Source organism: Haemaphysalis longicornis, unplaced genomic scaffold, assembly GCF_048455015.1.
Source record: "Haemaphysalis longicornis isolate Haplotype H1 unplaced genomic scaffold, Haemaphysalis longicornis Haplotype H1 scaffold_9, whole genome shotgun sequence".
NCBI lineage: Eukaryota > Metazoa > Arthropoda > Arachnida > Ixodida > Ixodidae > Haemaphysalis > Haemaphysalis longicornis.
In genome coordinates this window covers 40852753-40871091 of record NW_027526460.1, presented here as the reverse complement: position 1 = coordinate 40871091, position 18339 = coordinate 40852753, and the positions used below count along the sequence as shown (strand labels likewise).

At 46.3% G+C, this 18339-nt stretch overlaps 1 protein-coding gene and 1 long non-coding RNA gene across 2 annotated transcripts in view; one reads left to right on the top strand and one right to left on the bottom strand.

Moving 5' to 3' along the window:
* LOC144152189 (uncharacterized) overlaps window positions 1-18033 on the bottom strand; it is a 648411-nt gene extending 630378 nt beyond the window's left edge. The window contains exon 1 of the mRNA XM_077683415.1: window positions 16442-18033. Within this exon, the coding sequence (XP_077539541.1) occupies window positions 16442-16699 (258 nt within the window). The 5' untranslated portion in view covers window positions 16700-18033. The remainder of the gene's footprint in view (window positions 1-16441) is intronic.
* On the top strand, window positions 546-4736 carry LOC144152176 (uncharacterized). The gene is made up of 5 exons (XR_013319089.1): window positions 546-683; window positions 1908-2049; window positions 2228-2364; window positions 2450-2572; window positions 3038-4736. It is a non-coding gene; the product is annotated as an uncharacterized LOC144152176 (long non-coding RNA).
* Window positions 18034-18339: the final 306 nt, after the last annotated feature.

Genomic DNA, 18339 nt, shown 5'->3' with positions numbered 1-18339 from the left:
ATTGTCATCCAAAGTTAAGCTCGGATATCGCACGCACTCACGGCCCTCCGCAAGAAACAACTTTAGCCAGTACTAACGCGCTAACACGGCTATTATCTGAGCTTTGTTTCGGCCTCAGCGGGCGTAAACGTCCGCTTAGACGCATATGCCCGTTTTCCGAATCAAACAAAAGCCATCACGTGTGCCGAGTTTGTATGAGCTCTTATGCGGGCGCATCGCCAAAGCCTCCGCGAGAACGAAAGTTTGCCGAAGCCATGAGGAAAAGACCGCCACTCCAGTAGCGCATTCCATGCGCATGCGTCAGCAGCAGCACGGCAGAGCTGTTTTTGCGTTGATTCACGGTACAGTGGGGCTGCACCGGGTACGACGACGACGGATGAAAATCGGGACTGCGTCAACACTTTAAACGACAGCAGCGCTCCCATCTTCCCGGATTCCCTCCGCTAATTTTACGGTCTTCCGCCTGCAGCGCCACCAGTGGCATTCCCAAGCGGGTTTCTCAATTGCTCGTGCGATGCGCCTGATATTTACTAAAGAAATTCTCGGTCACGCTGGCGAGAACCGTTAGCGCCGTTAGCAGTTTGATTGGGGTGATTGCGGCGTGCAACTGCGAATTTTTTCATATCCCCGGGCTGTATTTCCTGTTCGACGAAGTGGAGTTTTGCCAGGAGGCGCAAAAAAAGGTCAGTGCTGCTTATTTATGTGCTGGTAACGGTTGTTGTTCAGTGACACCCTTGTTAACTGCGTCCGATAAACATACCGCTTCTCTGCCCGTTGTTCGTGTGTCGTCCATGCTTATGGTCGCGGCGTGTAACATTTTGTGTTGGAGAAACGTTTGCAGCCGTAATTTACCAAAACTTCTGAGTTCGTGGGTCAGAGTCGGCTGGACATTTCTGACTGCGTATGTTAGCCATTGCTATAAGGAAGTTGCTGGTTTGCGCGTTTCATGATTGGATGTACCCTTACTGTGTGGCTTTGCTTAGTTGTATATTGACGGTTGCTGTGTATCTCTGCGGTAGCGAATATTCTCGGGTTATCGCTCGCGATAATCGCGCGTGCACACGTGTACAACTTCCAACCAAGTTTGTCGGAGCGTCCGTCCTTAGATTTATTGGTATTTTTAAAACTTGCCTGGTAATGTCGGCGTTGTGTTAGTCTGATGAGTAAATGCATTTACTGTGCTTCGACCTTGCCCGTTGCGCGTAAGGTAGACGCTATTTCGAGTTGTGTTGATGTGCTTTCAAGGCGTCATCTTACGTTTATCTGTTCAATGTTTCCATGTTTCATGTGTATGTTTCATCCAATACCTTTGACCAATTGAGATGATCTATTTTACATTGCCTGAAGTGTAGAGAAATGGAAGGGACAGTTGTTGTTTAGCAGTACCGCAGTAACAAACGTTTCTTTTGTAGCGGGTATATAGAAAGCAGCGGGTATATAGAAAGTGTGCTGCCGTTTCTATGCTGTTAATGTCAGTGGTAACTTGAGACTTCAGGATAATTATCCAATATTCATAATCAGTGGTTGCTACTTCACGAACCGCGTTAGAAATAAGCCACTCTTGCATTTTTATGCCGTCAATGTCGGTGGTAACCCGAGAGTCGAAATAATTTCCGACAACGTTCAGGTGATAGTTTTTGCATCACTATGTGCACCCAACATTAACCCATATCTGTGCTTCCTTGAACTTAGAAAGTATACTGCGAAAGCAGATTGCTACATTCTGTATTCGATCTGTATAACCTGTCCAGATGCAGACTATGGCTGACTGTGGAGACATTTGTCTCTACACTGGTAGTTTGCGACAATTGTTTTCCTTTGTCTGAAGAACAGAAATTAAAACGAATTATTTCCATTCCTTACATATACCTCTGAAATCATGGCTGTGGCATTCACTGTGGCTGAAGACATCTTCGGCACGCCGAGGCGTCGTCGTGACAAGTGTGGCAGATTATGAATGCATTGTGGAAGTCATAAAGCCACGAAAGAGTGTCTCTTGAGTGTTGCGTATTATACAGACGTTCACCACTCCGCATGGAGCAATGACAGGTGAGCCTAATATTTTGATATTTAAAATTGTTTCGCCTGAAAACGTTACCAGGGCTGGTGCTGCAAAATAAATTTTAGCACAACTAATCAGGCATTGTACGAGATCTTGTAGTACTCCCTTTTTAGATGGAAGCGTAAATTTATGCTTCGATATTTTTATACTGTTTTTATTTTTTAGGAAATAGGGCGGATCGGGACTTAAAACAATGGAACAAGGAATGCATACTGCCATTTTCCTGGTTCTTGAAGGCGTGTGTTCACAAAAAGGAAACACATGAAAGCCGTTTTACGGGATGAAATCATTGCATTCTACAAGTAAGTACGCACTCCCAGTTCTGGAACTTTGATGGTCCCTTTTTAGGTAGTTGCAATATACGTGATGGCTTCGGAATCATTTCAGTGACAGCTTGACCTGTAGGTGAAAACGACAGTAAGAGCTTTTGGGAACACGTTGGCAAAACTTTCCTGGAAATGCACTCCGAGGAGGCCCTGCCAGGAACGCCTGCATCTTAATTTTAGTTGGGTAAGTTGGCATTTTATTTTTGTGGGACTCAATTTATGGTAGTGTTTACTGAAGCTGGGATTTTATTTTTGCGGGACTGAATTTGTGGTAGTTTTCTTTGTAGCAAAATCTTACTGTTAAAAATAAATCGTGAACTCCAATATTGGGAAATACCTTCACATTCTGCCTGTTTCGGATGCTGCAACATGTGGACAAAAAAACTATTATTTTGCATTCAAGTTTTGCAAACATCTGTGATAATACGGCACTACAGCCACGCCCAGTGCGGTTGCTTTCCAGAATTAGAGAACGGCCATTGACAGTCTGTGCTAATATTTTTTGTACATTGTTAGGAGCATTCCCAGAAAAGAAACCAAGAAATCGCTGATATTTCAATCAATTACTGTGCTATAAAAGGGGTATTCCTTAGCAACTCACTCATTTAAAGCCATCGTCTAACAAAATTTTCTTGTTCCTTCCTTAAAGGTACATGACGTGGTCCAGTTATTCTCCATGTCCAGTTATTTTGAGAGAAGAGAATGGCAGCGTAAATATTGTCTGCAAGAAACACGTCATGGATTTTCCGCCTGCGTTGTCACATCAAGATGTGGTCATCCTCCTCGCCGTATATTTCATCTTAATCTCCTGAAACTTATGCGACTTTGGAGAGTTCTTGGGACATTTGCAGAGAGTTCTTGGCCATTTAACAGTGGCCTGGTGTCATTTGAGTTGAAAGCTCTGTTGAAAGACGATGTGGTCACTCTACTTGGGGTTTTAAATTATTGTTAGACGTTGAAGCCTATTGGGAAAGATATGTCGTGGTTCAAATGATTGGTAGATGCAAGCGGCATGTAAATTGCAAAAGTGAAGTCCTGCTTTCCTTTGCAATTTTTCATTATTGGCACAAAGCGCAGGCTGCCTTTGCAGCTACTCTGTTACTCTGTTAATGTAGTTAATGGCACTGCACTGTAACGTTTTTATTTTTCAAGTGCAGCTCGAAATTTTTTTCCATGGCAGTGCTGCTGTTGATGGATGCAAACGTGAGAGTAATTATTTACACAGACGGTTTGGGGCTTTATTAATCAATTTTTGTATTGTATCTTAGCTGACACCTAAGCCCTAGAAGAATGGGAAATTTACATATTTGGCTTGAAAAAGTTGTTTACTTTGAACTAAGTTGCATTTCTTGCTTGTTAGAGGCAGTGCTTCGGTCACAAGCATACTGTCGTCATGATAGTAGGGTTTGTATAGCACGCAACTGTGAATTTTACCTCAAATAAATGTTCCGGCTGGAAAAATGCTTCCAAGTTCGCTTGGTAAAATTGGTCACCTGTATGTTTCAATGCTACCTGGCTTGGTTATTTGGGATGTCTGAATTGTTCTTGAGGGAATTAATAACGTCTTTAGAGTTAGGCTGCTTGTCAAATTTTAAAATGCGTAACATGCTCCGAGCTATCTGGTTTGTAAAATTTTGTGAGATTCACACTGGGTGCTATGAGCTTTTTTTTTGGATAAGTTATTTTAAATAGCTACAAATTGTCGGGGAAGCAACGCGGCTTCAGTGAAAGGCTTTTTCAGGGCGCGTGTATAGTCGGTTTTGGCTACAGTTAGCTTGATATTACAGTTAGCTTGATATTGATATATGGTGTATGTTTTAGTTGTGCAATAGTGCCACATGCTTCCGGTAAGTTTTTCTGTGCAAATGTTATATTGTTAGTATTGGCTCCGGTGTTATTTCCCTACACTCTTGCAGATCTTGTGATAATCCAACCGTGTATGGCTTGTATTTTTGGCTTTTCCCTACAGTTTAATAGCGAACTGCATATTTTGGAACCGGGATGCGTAAACATGGTATGGCAAGCGCTGTGGGTACTTCCGCATTTGCGGTACCTGATTTCATGTGATAAAACAGCATATTTTATGCTCACTGTTGTGTAATGCTTTTTGAGTTAGTGCGATGGTAGATGTACAAGTCTGTTTGTGACGCGGTTGCGCTTAAAGCCATCTTTATTACCCATGTTTTTTTAGCAAAAAAGAATGGTAAATATTAGCGAAAATAGGAAAATGCCACTTAGATCGTTTTGGCCACTTGATATCGTTTTGGTATTTGATCCTGTACACTGGTCATTTTCTGCCCAAGTGGAAACAGATATGTCTCCGTATCTCAAATGTACGCAATAATACGAGCGAATAAAATTTGCTTAGTGTTTTGAAAAGCATTGTATCAGTGCTAATAGTTGGTTTGGTATTTTAATGCGAGTCTTGTTTCTTTTACATGCAGCCAAAACCCAGAACAGGATGCGGCGGATGAAGCCAAAGCCTCTGTGTGCCGCTCCAGGTATCTCAGACCAACTTTTATATAGAACTGTGCTCCGATAGGCAACTGTTGGGAACTGTCAGGGACCACACTGCGGCGGCGGTTTGTTTTCCAATTGTTGGTATCACTGTGGGCCATATGTCAAGGCTGCGTTAGAATGGTGCTTGCGGTTTCCTTCTGATACCAATGCATCCGCCAGCCTGGCAAATGACCTCAGTTTATACCAACAGGAAAGCAGATATATTGGAAAAGTGGAGTCCCATAGACAGCTTCTCAACGTCTATCGGAACACCGTTTTATATAAACAGCTGGTCTGAAGGTACCTGGAACGGCGCACCGGATAAATCCATAATCATTTTACGTGGATCAGTGTTCCAGTAACTTACACTACCCGTTTATTTGGAACAGTGATCCGTATACTTTTATTTGGAACGCCGATCCAGATAATTTAGCTGCAAAAATATGTGGTGCACTGTTCCACTTAAATTTTCAGGGTATGTGGAACACGGTTCCAAATATATAAGTGGAACTTTTTTGCAAAAAAGTTCCAGTTACTAAGTGGATCTTATGTGGATCCGGATTAAGAGTGTGCCTGGCGGTCAGCCTACGCTTGAAGACATGTCCAGTGGCCTCGTCTCTTATCGTGCCGCTCCCCAAAGGTTTGCAACTCGCTGTCCGAGGGCACAATCATGCAATAGAGCCATGGGGCTCTAATATTTGCTGAGCATAAAATACCACGGCCAGAGAGGACTTTTTTTTGCTTTTTTTGTCCTTATCATTCAATGAATGAAATAAAACCCTTTTCTTTATTACCGTTTATTTTGCCACAGGGCATATATTTGAGGTATGAGTTGATCACGAAAGGTGATCAGACGAACATGCAAATGTTCGCTTCGCGGATAAAGTCTCAGAGTGAACGATGATGGCACCCATGCATCCGGAGGCGTCGTCTGCGCGGAGGCCCGTCGCCGCAAGGTGCCGCAGTTTCGTCGAACGCAAGGCGAGGCAGAACCACACCAAGCGGTGATCAGCGATCGCGTCGCTGCGGTGGCAAACTGGGCAACTAGGGTTTGTAAAGGAATCTCGGAATTTTTACTGTTCGATCTACTGCCCATTCATCTTGTCCGAACCCAACCTTTGGCGTTAACATCTCATATCTGAGGCACTCAAACTACGCTTTTGCCCGCCGAAGCTATAGTGGACTATGAGGCACGTAGTAGAGTAGAGAGCGGCTATGCTCCAAAATGTCGTTCATATCTCAGTTTTGGTATTCCGCGTCGGCTAGAAAAAAAGCAATAAAGAAACTAAAGCCATTCCAGCCAACGTGAAAACTGTCAAGTGCGGAGCAGGGATTGGACACAGGGGCTGGGGCACCCCCTCTTGATTAATTTCAGTATCAGCCCGGCGTCGATACCGAAAGTAGTAGTAAATCGAGGGTGCTGCAGTCCCTGAAAATGCTTATAAAGAGGCACAGTTTTCATTCATTTGGCAAATTAATGCATTAATTCGTGATTTTTTTCCGTATTTTATGTTATGGTGTACTTATGAGCGGCCTAGCAATGGCAGCTCCCACGGCAACGGTGGAGCGCAGAGATCACCCACAACACTTTATGTAACGTGTTCCTGTGTAGCGGAATGGGGTTGACATCGGCTGCAAAATGCGATGGGCCCAGGTTAGATCGCGACCAGTGGAAGTGGCGATCATTTCGAAGTCTCCGCTTGAGTGCGTGACGCCGTGTTCCACGTTATGCGTTAGTACGGTAGTTAGATACCATGGCCGCGGACGAGCCAAAACGACATGCTGCGCTCCTAAAACTCTCCGCCACTAAAACAGCCGCCGTAGCCATGATTCGAACCCACGTTATCATTCGTGTACAAGACACCCGTTATAGCGAATTCTCTCTATCCCAAACCTTGCTTCATTCAAAGTGTTTCATTGTACCCCACTGAAATGTGTTAAGAGCAAGTCATCTCCGCTTTTAATGAAGTATAGTTTATAACGAAGCCAGTTCCCTGTCGACAGCACTTCGCTGTAACTAGGGTTCATTTATTAGCACCTACCCTACCACTGCAGGTAAGGGAAATCGAGTTGTGGTTTAAAGGGGCTCGTACGTACGCACTGAACACATATTGCCGCTTTAAAAATAAACGCTCCATGTCACTCTGGCTGCGTATTTGGCACTGCAGCGGACTAGTTCTCCAACAAGCATAGTAGGTGGTGTGTCTTGTGTCAACGTCGGCTCCACCAACCTGCTGGTCAGCCCGGAAAGCCAGAAACTTCAAGTTCATAGCTCAAGCGCCTAATGACGCAAGCTTCTAGCATAACAAATTTGCGGTCACTGACCAAGTCAAATGAACATTTTTGACGTTTCGGATCCCATACGGGATCCTTGATCACATATGAACAGACCTGTTGTTATGTACGCTGTAAATCGGGTGGCTCAGGCCTATGTCAGGTCACGTTCGCCTTTAGTCTCAGCCTCCCCTTGGTTTTTGCCAAGAAATAAAAAATCAAATCAAATATCTTGGTCAGTGACTTGGTCCGTAACTGCATCTTTGCCATGAACTCGCAACCTGACCGACGGACTTTAGGCGAACCCTGGACTAAGCCTCTTATAACTTGGCAGCACACGAGCGTTGAATAAAAATGCGCCTCGCACCATCGCATGCCCAAGAAAACTTGTCACCTAAGCGTGGTAGCCAAACGGGTAACGGAAGTCATTTTTTTTTCTTCGCTGGTTTCACGACCGGGGCACGAAAACGGTTCTATCGTAGTACGTTGGAGGTAAATATGCGCTTCTTTCAGCGGAAGTTGGTAGGCGTCCAAGCGCAGTTGTTGCGACCTCACGGTATACACCGCGGGGGCCATTGCGTTTCGCGTACGCCAGTCACGTCCGATGTGTGCAGGCCGAGATAAAGGCTGCCCACCAGGGACTCGTCGTTCATCCGCGAAATTCTCAATGGCTCCCCAACCCTGCCCTTAGCGTCGTTTTCACCCTAACGCCGCGCTTTTTTGTTGTACTGCTGTTTTTTTTCTTTTCTGGCAGCTGATGAGTACAGTTGCTATAAGCGCGAGGTCTTTCGCAAATACTATATGATGAATGTTGGTTGCAAATGTCCGAAACCTGCCTTCTAACAAAAGCTTATTCGGCGTTGAAGCCATGCCAAAGATGATAGCCGGATGGGAAACAGGTGACTGGCGATGACAACTCCATCTCACTCCCCGATTCATTTTTCTTTTGAAATCAAGATCTACCAAGCTGCTGCCAAGCAAGTGCATGCTACCGAGAGCTATACTTCAGGTTACAAAAAAAATATCATTTAGCCACAGATGGAGACCTGTTATGCGTGATTGCTTTTTGTTGCTAAGCCAGACAGAAGAAGGTTGAGGAAAAGAGAGCTATAGAGGAGGAAACGTCACGATTGCCCCAATCCCCATACTGAAAAGGCCGCTAAACGTACGGCGTGTGACCGCCTGCAAGCAAACATTCGTATACCAGCAGTCTAGACAAAAATGAACCGCGAACGCAGATATTAACGAAAACTCGAATATTGAAATATTGCAGGATAAAAGCGCTGAATAATCCTGCGAATGAGGGTTAGGTGCGGAATAAAATAACTGCGCTTTATCACTATCTATATCTAAACATTTATTTATAAACTTCTATGATGTCGGAGAGGGAATGCCATGGCGTTGGGGCGAAAGTTTGCAAAGCAGTTGCTGTCGCATCATGCAGTGGAACCTTCGAGTCGCGTATCAGTAGAATTCATCTCGCCGTAGGAGCACAGGGTGACCGGTGTTGACGGCCTCATTACTCGTACTTTTTTATTATTGGAACTCTCTCTAACCTAAATTGCGAGAGAAAGTCTTGCTTGCATTGCCTGGCGCCGGTCTTGCTACAAGTGTACTGGTAATAGATTCACGGGAAAGTAGCGAATAGCATTTCTTCCGCCCAACTGAAATGAGCAATAGTTGTTAACAGCAGACAACGAGGGATGGTTTCTGCGGGTCCGGGCTGCGAAATCCCCTGGCCTGATAACCGGAGTTGAGCCTGCATAGTTAATCTCGTCCTACCTTACATTTGTGTTGTACATTATCGTTTTGGGTCTTGCAAGATCCGAGCAGGTTGCGGGAGTCTGACACAATATGGTGCTCCTGTATTTTTTTGCCGTGTGAGTTCGTTTCTAACGAACCAATATTTGTTAATCCTTATCAATCCAAATGGTTGAAAATTAATTGTGTCAGATTGTAAAACGATCAAACTGTAGTGTATGATTAATGTCTTATGCAGACAGGTGTTTTTCAGATGTACGCCAAGCTTAAAATGTGTCCAGACACCACGGGAGTGCCTGAGCATGTATTCTAAGTGTGAACATCTGTGCGTAATGCATGCTACCAATATGAGGGCTCGGTCAGTATCTGATATGAATGAAGGCAATTCTGGAGCAGAAGAATTTCCTGGAAACAGTCACTGGCACTTCCGCGCTATGACGTCCCAGGGCTGTTCCTTAAAGATTTCCTACATGTAAAATCTAAGGCTTACAGAGTAAACAAGGTATACATATCAGGCACACATGTTTCGCTGTCGCCTCGGTTTGACCGATTATTTCGTTGACTTTGCTGAGCACAGTGCTCCGTTACAGCAGGAAAGAAAGCTTCATGGTACACTGACCTTCGCTACGTATGCGGGAGTGGATGAAAATGGCGGCTTCTCTTATTGAGCAATTCCCCATTCAGAGGCTCGCTAACCACCCGCACCCCTCAAACCGATAAAATGGTCCGTGCAGCGTGAAATCACTCCTGACAACCATAAATTTATTGAACTCCTCTCAAAGTTTAAAAGGCGTGCAAGGTGTGGCACTCAGTCTAGTCAAATCAAGAACAATGACGTCCACGCCATGTGCGCGTCAGCGCGTTGCTCCTAACGCGACGTCATTTGACAAGTCGTAAGACATCGTGAGTCAATTTATGCGTCTTACAAGTGTCTCTATCACACGTTTTCCGGCGCTGCACAGCTAAGCTGCACCGAACACCGCTTAAGTGGCAAGGCCTGGTGAAGACGTCAGAGTTAGAAGCCGGAACAGGTGAAATCCTTTAATCCGGCTTGGATAACATGGTTCCTTTACGAGGTACCTCCAGAAGCCAAAGTGCACTCGAGAATATCAGGAAGCCAGATGGAAGTAGCCAAGGAAGTAGTCAAAGAGCCTCATTATCTGGGCTGTGTCCGTGTCGGCGGTCGGGACGCACTGGGGCGCGTCATTTACAATGCGAGAAACGGGGTGCGACCAACGGGTTCGTCGTGACCTCACCCGTGATGCCGGCGGCTGCTCTAAGGAAAACGGCGCTGCACTTCGCGGTTGCAGTGTTGTTGACATCGCGCCTTTATCCTTGTACCGCTCTTGCAGCGCATGCGTTAGGCTTTGATCGCCTTAATGTTCTTCCGTTTGTTTGTTTTTCTTCTTTGTGGTCAAATTTCGCAAGTACATTTATTTGCTTCCTTCCTTTTTTCTTCCTATGGCAGGGGTTGGCATGATAACTGGCTAATTCCAATTGACTGATAACTGCAGCAAAATATCGCATTTAAGATTTTTCTTTAGGCCGTAGGACGAGGCGCTAGTCGAAACAAGCAAATAGCGCAGTAACGTACACTTTAAATTTAGAGAAATATCTTGATTGCTGCATTTAACAAGCTGGCGCTCCTTGCGCAGAGATGACAATTATTGCGACAAGGCTGAAAGCGTTTTCAAAAAAAAAAAAAAAAGAGGCAGTTTCTGAATCCGGGGACTGCATCCATTTTCCGTTATAAGAGCGCGAAACTTTTCAGTCCAGCCAGTCCCACTTGCACGTGTATCGCGTTTCTCACAGAAATACGCGCATGCGATGAAGGCTGGTCAAAGCCAACATGCTGCAGTGCGCCATATCACAGTGCAATGGCGTCTCACTGCAGTGTAACGCAGCTTATGCGGGAAAGATCGTGTCTGGATCACGCATTTATGCATATGGACTGTGGCGCCTACCTAGCGTTTAATCAGCAGCCCAGACAGCGTAGCGCAAGGCGACTTAACCTCAGCTAAAGATATGAATGGCATTTTAGCGTCGAATACTCGGGGACAACTTTCGAAAGCGTATTATGCAGGAGCGTAATCTTAATTGTCCTCGTTCGCGAAAACGAAAATATTGGCGCGGGCATACGTCTAACAGGTGCTTAGATCCGCGACTTGGTCATACGTAACAAAGCGGTTACGAAACAGGCATACTTGCGATCGAGGTCCCTTAGAGCCCCCTCAAGTCTTTCGAGGTGCTGCTTGCTCGAGGGTTTAGTCCCTTGGGTACATGCCATAACCATTTTGTTCCTACTGCCTCAAATGTACAGTTCTCAGATTGTAGGCCCCTCAAAACCAAGTACCAGTAACCTCTCTAGTCAAATACTGTTGATCACAGACAGACAGACAGACAGACAGACAGACAGACAGACAGACAGACAGACAGACAGACAGACAGAGAATCCGATGGCCCTCTTCCTCACTATCATGGTAAAGCAATGACAACACAGTATGCATCGTGCCTATAGCCTTGCAGCTATATTATACGAGGTGATATAACAACATTCTTTCTTTTTTTCACATTCACTATTTAGAAGAGGCCAACCCGGGAATTTATCCCTCCTGGCCAAGTCGGGGCAAGCAAGGTATGAACTACGACCACCGGCAAGTTAATTTATTTTAAGCACAGTCTACATGGTATGAACATTTATTTTACAAAAATGTAAAGAAAACGGCCAGAAATTAGTAGTTTTAGGCAAACGCAGGATTTCTCCAGGGAGGTCAAAAACACGATTCGAGGCAACCAGTAAAGGAGTCAGATGTGGAGGAAATCGAACTCTTTTAGTGACTTTGCAAACAAAGAAAATACGCAATTAGGTTGGACGGCGTCGTCGCTTCCCTCTCAGCTGTGATGGGAAGCTGGCGAAACCGTCGTAGATATTTTTTTCATGATTTAAGATTCGCACCTACACCCAGGAATAACCGCCAAAACTCTAGTATTCGGAGGACCCGTTGTTTTCGGGCTCTTCGAGCGCGCTACGTTACAGTCAGACTGTAGCGTTCCGTGCCATTATACCGAGCATCCGCATCCAGCAGCGGAGAAAGGAGGCCGTAAGGGGGGGCGGCGGCCTACACGGCGTGTTTCTTATTTTTCGGCCGATTCGCAGGAAAGGCTGGGCGGTTCGTCCCCCTCCAAGCGGCATACGGCGCCGTGGGCCGATTAGGAAAACCGGAGCACCAGGTCGGGAGCTGCCGTCGCCGGGTCGTGCCCTCTCCCCTCCGCGTGCTCCGCAGCCGCAGACAGCGGCTCCGTCTTGGCTTGGCTTGGCCCGGCATCAGCGGCGCTCATCTATCCGCGCTACACAGCACCGCCACGACGGGGGAAAAATAAAAAGCTGGGGGGGTCAGCCGAGACACGCGCGTCCATTTCCAGTTTCCGCGGGCTTATTCGCAGCTCTGCTCCTCTCATCTTCGTGTCTCACTTATCCCCCTCGCGTTGATATTTTGCTGCGCTCCCCCCCCCCCCCCCCCCCTTTTCCTTTGCCACCACTGGGGAAATGACAGGTTGTGAGCTAAGTTTCGCGTTCCGCGGAATGATACTAAACGGCTTCTCCGGAGACCGGTACTTGGAACGCGAGTTCAAGGTTCTGCACACAAATCGATCAACATCAGCAGGATGCATACTCAAATTTCTCCCTCCCCTTGTAAGCAGTCTTTTAGTTTAATTACTTCTTTTTCAGGCGCGGTCCAGTCAAAACTTTCGGGATAATAATATAGCTTTCAATCACTTTGCACAGATACCTCATTTGAAAGAAGCGAGAAGAAGCCGCAAGCCCTTCTCAATCGCCCCCCTCCCCCCTTTCCCTCTACCTTTGATCTCTTACAATGAAACCGCGGTCACGCCAGGCTGAAACGCATGACTGACACCTACCTTTCCTTTATAGTGTTTGTTCTCGTTTGCACAGGCTTGAATGAGCACATTCTCTAACGGAGGGGTACCGACTGTGGTTGCGGACAAGCATTAGCTGTTGAGTTGGCCGCAGCTTCAGAAAGACTGCCTGGCGCAAAATTTTGTTTTGAAATATATTATCGCTGCTTCACGGCAGTTAAATACCGGGCTGTTCACATCGAAAAAACGACGCGAAACAGAGAAATATGCGTTCATTAGCTGGTTTAAGCAATCCCTGTTGGGTGCTTGATACCAATTTATTGCAGAAAATAAAAAAAAATATTCTGTTGCATCGCTGCATTCTCACAAATTGTGTTCGCTAACGCGGATAACAACTGACAATTAAAGATAAAATGATGCGTATGGGATGTTTTCTTAGCCTGACTAAAACACCTCGAACAAGAAAATACGTTATGCATAACGTATAGAACCGGAAGTTGATCGTTTGGAAACATTGCATTATGTTATATAAACGTTATGTTATATACAGCATAGCTGAACTCTAACTTGTTGGTTTGAATTTGACAAAAACCAATAACCCGTTCTAACAAAGTGTCATTGCAGTTATAGGTTGTGTAGGTGCACGTTAAAATGGTAACGCTCACGCCGTCCATTTAACTGAAACGGAGACCTTGAATCAGAGAGGTGTAAACATTGCGATTTAATTTGTTGTGAGTACCGAAAACGCCCAAAGGCCTAGCTACAAGATTGATGCTTTTTCTAGTGAGCGAACAATATACGGTATTAATCAACTGCCAATACGCCCGAACGTTTTTTTGCAAGCACACACTTTCTTGATGGGCAAATTCGAATCAGCTAATCATATACAACATATAAAGACTCGTCTCAGGGACCTGGTAAAATATTTCGCTTCCTGAAAACAACAAGTCCCGTATATCAGCTTCCATTCGCTTTCCAGACACCAAAACACGTTGACTTTCCAGCGACACGAAAGAAGCAGTCTCCAGTGTCCTGGCGCATGTGGTCGTATCCGGTAGCCGTCTAAAATTGCGCGCGCCTGAAATTCCGCGACAGCTATTCTCCCGGTGGCGCCGCCGCCTTTTTGGAGCTGTTCCTAGGCTCGGAAAAGAGGGTCCCAACTCTGTGACTGGTGCTCACTGCGAAATATATAAAAAAAAATGTTCGGAATTTCGAAAATTTTGAAATTGCGAAAGATGCTTTCTTTTTTAAAAGATTGCTGCTCGGTGCCACAAAGCATTCAGCCAATATTTTATCTGGATGATGAGATTATTTCATTAGTTCATAGTAAGCACTGCAATTCTTCCGTGCCACAATATTTCGCTTATTTCCATCTTATATGTAATCTTCATGCCCTGCCGTCGTTTTCAGTAATGCTTCATCTTTTTCACCTGCACGACGCCGGGCTGGCTTGGCTGCGCGTTTGCTAAATAAACGCCGTCTGTCTTTAAGGACTCCTTCGTCTCTTCCGCAAGGCCGCTTAGAATACTCAGATGAAGACTGGTCCTCCAGTCGAAACGTCATTAAACCACTGATTTTGTTTTTAATAGTGAGTCAACCATTTTTGCAATGTATATATATATATATATAAAGATAAAACTAACAAAGCGCGCAAAAATAGTATAAGTAAAGAGTCGGATACACAGCAAGAGGAATAACAAAGAAGGTTTACTTACGTAGCGGCTAAGGGACTTGCCTTCATCAGAGTACAGTTACATGATTCTGTGCAAAATCATCTAACTGTACTCTGATGAAGGCAAGTCCCGTTGCCGCTACGTAAGTAAACCTTCTTTGTTATTGTTCTTGCTTTGTGTCCGACTCTTTACTTATACTATATATATATATATATATATATATATATATATATATATATATATATATATATATATATATATATTATGAGAAGTTAGTATGGCACGCTACTTTGAATGCGGCCCGTCGATTGGCCGCTAGGTAAGTACTTTGCTGTTTTACGTGCTCTTTGAGAGTCTTTGTTTCTACACTATACTCTTGCCACCCCCTCGCGAATATATTAATTCATTTATTGAATGTTTGTACACTGGAGGGAACACAGGGCCACATCCATGGGTAGCGGCTATAGAAATCATGCCTGCATCAGTACAATATCTCTTAAATGCAGGCCTACCGAAATTCCCACACACTCAAGGAAGCTTCTGCTCACTGCGGAAAAGACGCTTTTTAAGGAATCTATGAGCATGTTAGTAAGAAAATACAGACGAAAAATCTACAGCCATCCACAGCGCAAAAATGTCTTTTCACGGAAACTTCCAAACATCATTTTACGTCTGTAAAACAGTGTTTTGAAGAACATTCAAGCTATTTTTTACCAGAAGCTATGAAAACGTGCATACGAGGCTAATCTTCAACTCATGTTGCTTCAGAGGATAAGTTTATATGGGACAAGACAAACAGCTCTTGACAATATAATTCCGCTCAAACCATCTAGACACGATTACCTCTGTTGGTTCACTTTGAAATACGTTTGTGCCGGTTATCTGATAACCTGCGCGCAAGTGCGATCTCCAGAATTTGTTGGTATGAACGTGTTCGTTTTCTTCAATGAAATTTCATTTGACAGTTTGCGCTGATCCTGTGCTTTTCCTTGCTTTTGTAATCATTTAAAGACGCGCACATTTTCCCGCCATAACTCGCCCAACTATACATCCTTATGTTTTTGGTGTGTAAGAAAGAACCACCGGTGTCGAAGGATTTGGGTTCCGGAATGCTCCCTTTTTAATCAGGGCCAAAGTTAGCAGCAATCTTCTAGTCACCAAGCCATACCGTAAAAGTCCCACATCGTCGGTCAAATCTGGCAGGTACACATAATAATAAAAAAAAAAGACCGAGAGTCCAATCTTGCAGAACTCCAGAAGGCTCTGCAAAAACCCCGAGCTTAACATAAATGGAATGTAAATCTGTCCTGGCGTCTGAATAGCACTGCAGGTTGCATTAATGACAACACGACGTGTTCAGTTGCAGCACGTTGTGGTCAATATCCCCGCGTGGTTGTTCTGATACAAATTCGACCTTGATTGATGATTTATTCTGCACAGCCATGAAGTATCCACATTTCCTGTAAAAAATTAGAGCAATAATTGATGTGGTCGTGGCTAGCTAACACTGTTTGATGTGTGTGACTATCGAGCACAGCGTGCCCCGCGGGTCAAGACAACAAAATCTGTAATTTAATTATCACCCTAGTTTAGCTAGTTCGATATTGCTGCAAATTCCGTCACACCGAAAATAACTAGCCGCAGTAGTGCCCCTTTGTAGGTTCTATCCTCGAATAGTTGTGAAGTACTTTTTGGCCAGCCTGTGCCGAATTACGGTGGATACGATGGACTGTATAGTATGTTGCCCTCTTGCCATGGCTAAAGAAAACAGTGCGATCAGTTTTCCGCTCTATCCGTGACTGTCGTTGGGTAAAAAAAAAAAAAAAGAAATAGACCTGCAATATGTCCCAAAACGTCCCTTCGCACCGCGGAAACTTGCGGTACCCGTCTTCAGTAGCAAATAATGACGGCACACTGGAATATCCAGCGGAATGGAAGCACTATAACTGCACGTGCTTTGTACTGACCGTCTCGTAGAGTCCTCGAGGCCCCCTGACGCCGACCTGGACGGCCTTCCAGGGCACCGGCCGGTACACCTGTTCCACCGCAGTGGTGTGGCGCCGCGTCCTGGGATGGTGCATCCTGCTGCATCCTCCCAGGAGCAGGCTGGTGCGCCGCTTCCTGCGGCAGCCACCATGCTGCACGGGCTTCTCGGCACTGCGGCACACGTGCGCCTTGGCGTGCAGCTGGTACGACCTGCCGGTCGCGTCGGCCACGCTGGACATGTCGCGGCCGGCTCGCTATGTATTCCTCGGGGTTTGCCGCACACAGACGCTGAACTGCTGGCCTCAGCGGAGATGCGGGCACGCAGTAGCTGAAGCGAAGGTCTTTCGGCAAGCCCCCATGGCCGTTTCGACGGGTGACAATGCTTCGAGGTTCGTCCGCCGCAAAATCCAAAGAAGCACTCGGACTTTTTAAACTTTCAACCTTTGAGGAGCCCAAATCCGGGGAACTGGTTGATAACTGAGTAGTTTCGTTCGATGCAGAATGCGTTCGAAGTCTCCATTCGTTGCCGGCGTCGTCTCTTTTCTCAACTGCGCAAGGAGAGTGCAGAAGCTGACTCACATGTTTTTGGCTTTGCGGGTGGCTAGCATGGGAAATGAGGCGCAAAACCGCCTCCTGGTTGGGCTCACTTGAGATTAGCAGAGTCTACTTTGATGTGCGGGCCGCTATCGCTTGCGTCACTTCACTGACTCGGAACTCGCCCCAGCAAATTAGCCACCAAATGGTCAAGTGTTGCTGCCTGGAGCCTCTGCTACCGAAACTTATTCCGTGGGTCGCGTCGGCAGCTTTTATGAGAGGACTCCGAGTCTACGTGCCATTCGCGCAGCTTTTTATCAACAGCACCGGCCGCCTCGTATCGCTCACTAGACGCCGCTTTCTGCGGCAGTTTGACGACCGGGCCTCATTGCTGTGTGCACGGCAGTTGGCTTGTCGTAATCTTACGGCGGCGGAGACAAGGGCGATGTGTGGTGCGTGAGAGCGCCACTGCCCACGTGCGAGGGAAGCAGCCGAATCTCTCCCGCGGTTACGGTTCGTTTGATAGAGGGAGCGAAGCTAAAGTATGAGCGAGGAAGATGTCTCATGGGCACAAACTTCCGAGACAGCGCTTGTCATGGAGAATGCAGAGTAATTTTGGTCTTCGCAGCAGTCAAACTACAATGGGCGCCAAATCAGGTAGTCCTCAAAACAGGTGACAGTGTAATCCGGAGTGGCACGGGTACAAAGAAAAAAGCACCAGCTCAGCTCAGAGCTGAGCAAGACCACGACAGGGTTAGCCAAGGCATCGTCGATGGAGGCACGAAGTTGCGACAACCAGGGAACGAAGCACACGCACCGATGAAACACAATCCAGCGCACGCGGTGTTCCAAGCCAGACGCAGGGGTCAGCCAACGCACTTGGAGAAGAAAACAGCAGGGCTTGGCCTGATCTGGCAGTGCAGACCCACACGCACACACAGACACGAACGCTCACGCGCCGAGACACAGGCGCGCGCGCCGACACACGTTGCGGCAGCAGCAGCAGAAGCAGCAGCCGCTAGAGACGACGCCGAAGGGGGCAACTCTCCCGTGCTGCCGTGATCGCGGCGGCCAGCGCACGAAGAAGCGAACGCACGGGACACGGCGGCATGCAGGCACGGCAAGAGGAGGTGCCCGCGCCCTCCCCTGCGTTCTTCCCCTTCGCCTACGGCCGCGCCGCCGAACCAAGCCAGAAATGACGAGAGCGAGGGCCGACCGAGACAGGGCGAGAGGCCTCCTCAATGACGTAACGTGCACTCCTTACAAGAACCCCCCCTCTGGTCCCCCCGATTGCCTGGGTTAGCTTTCTAGCGTTTCGGGCACACACCCCGCGGCAGAAGCTACG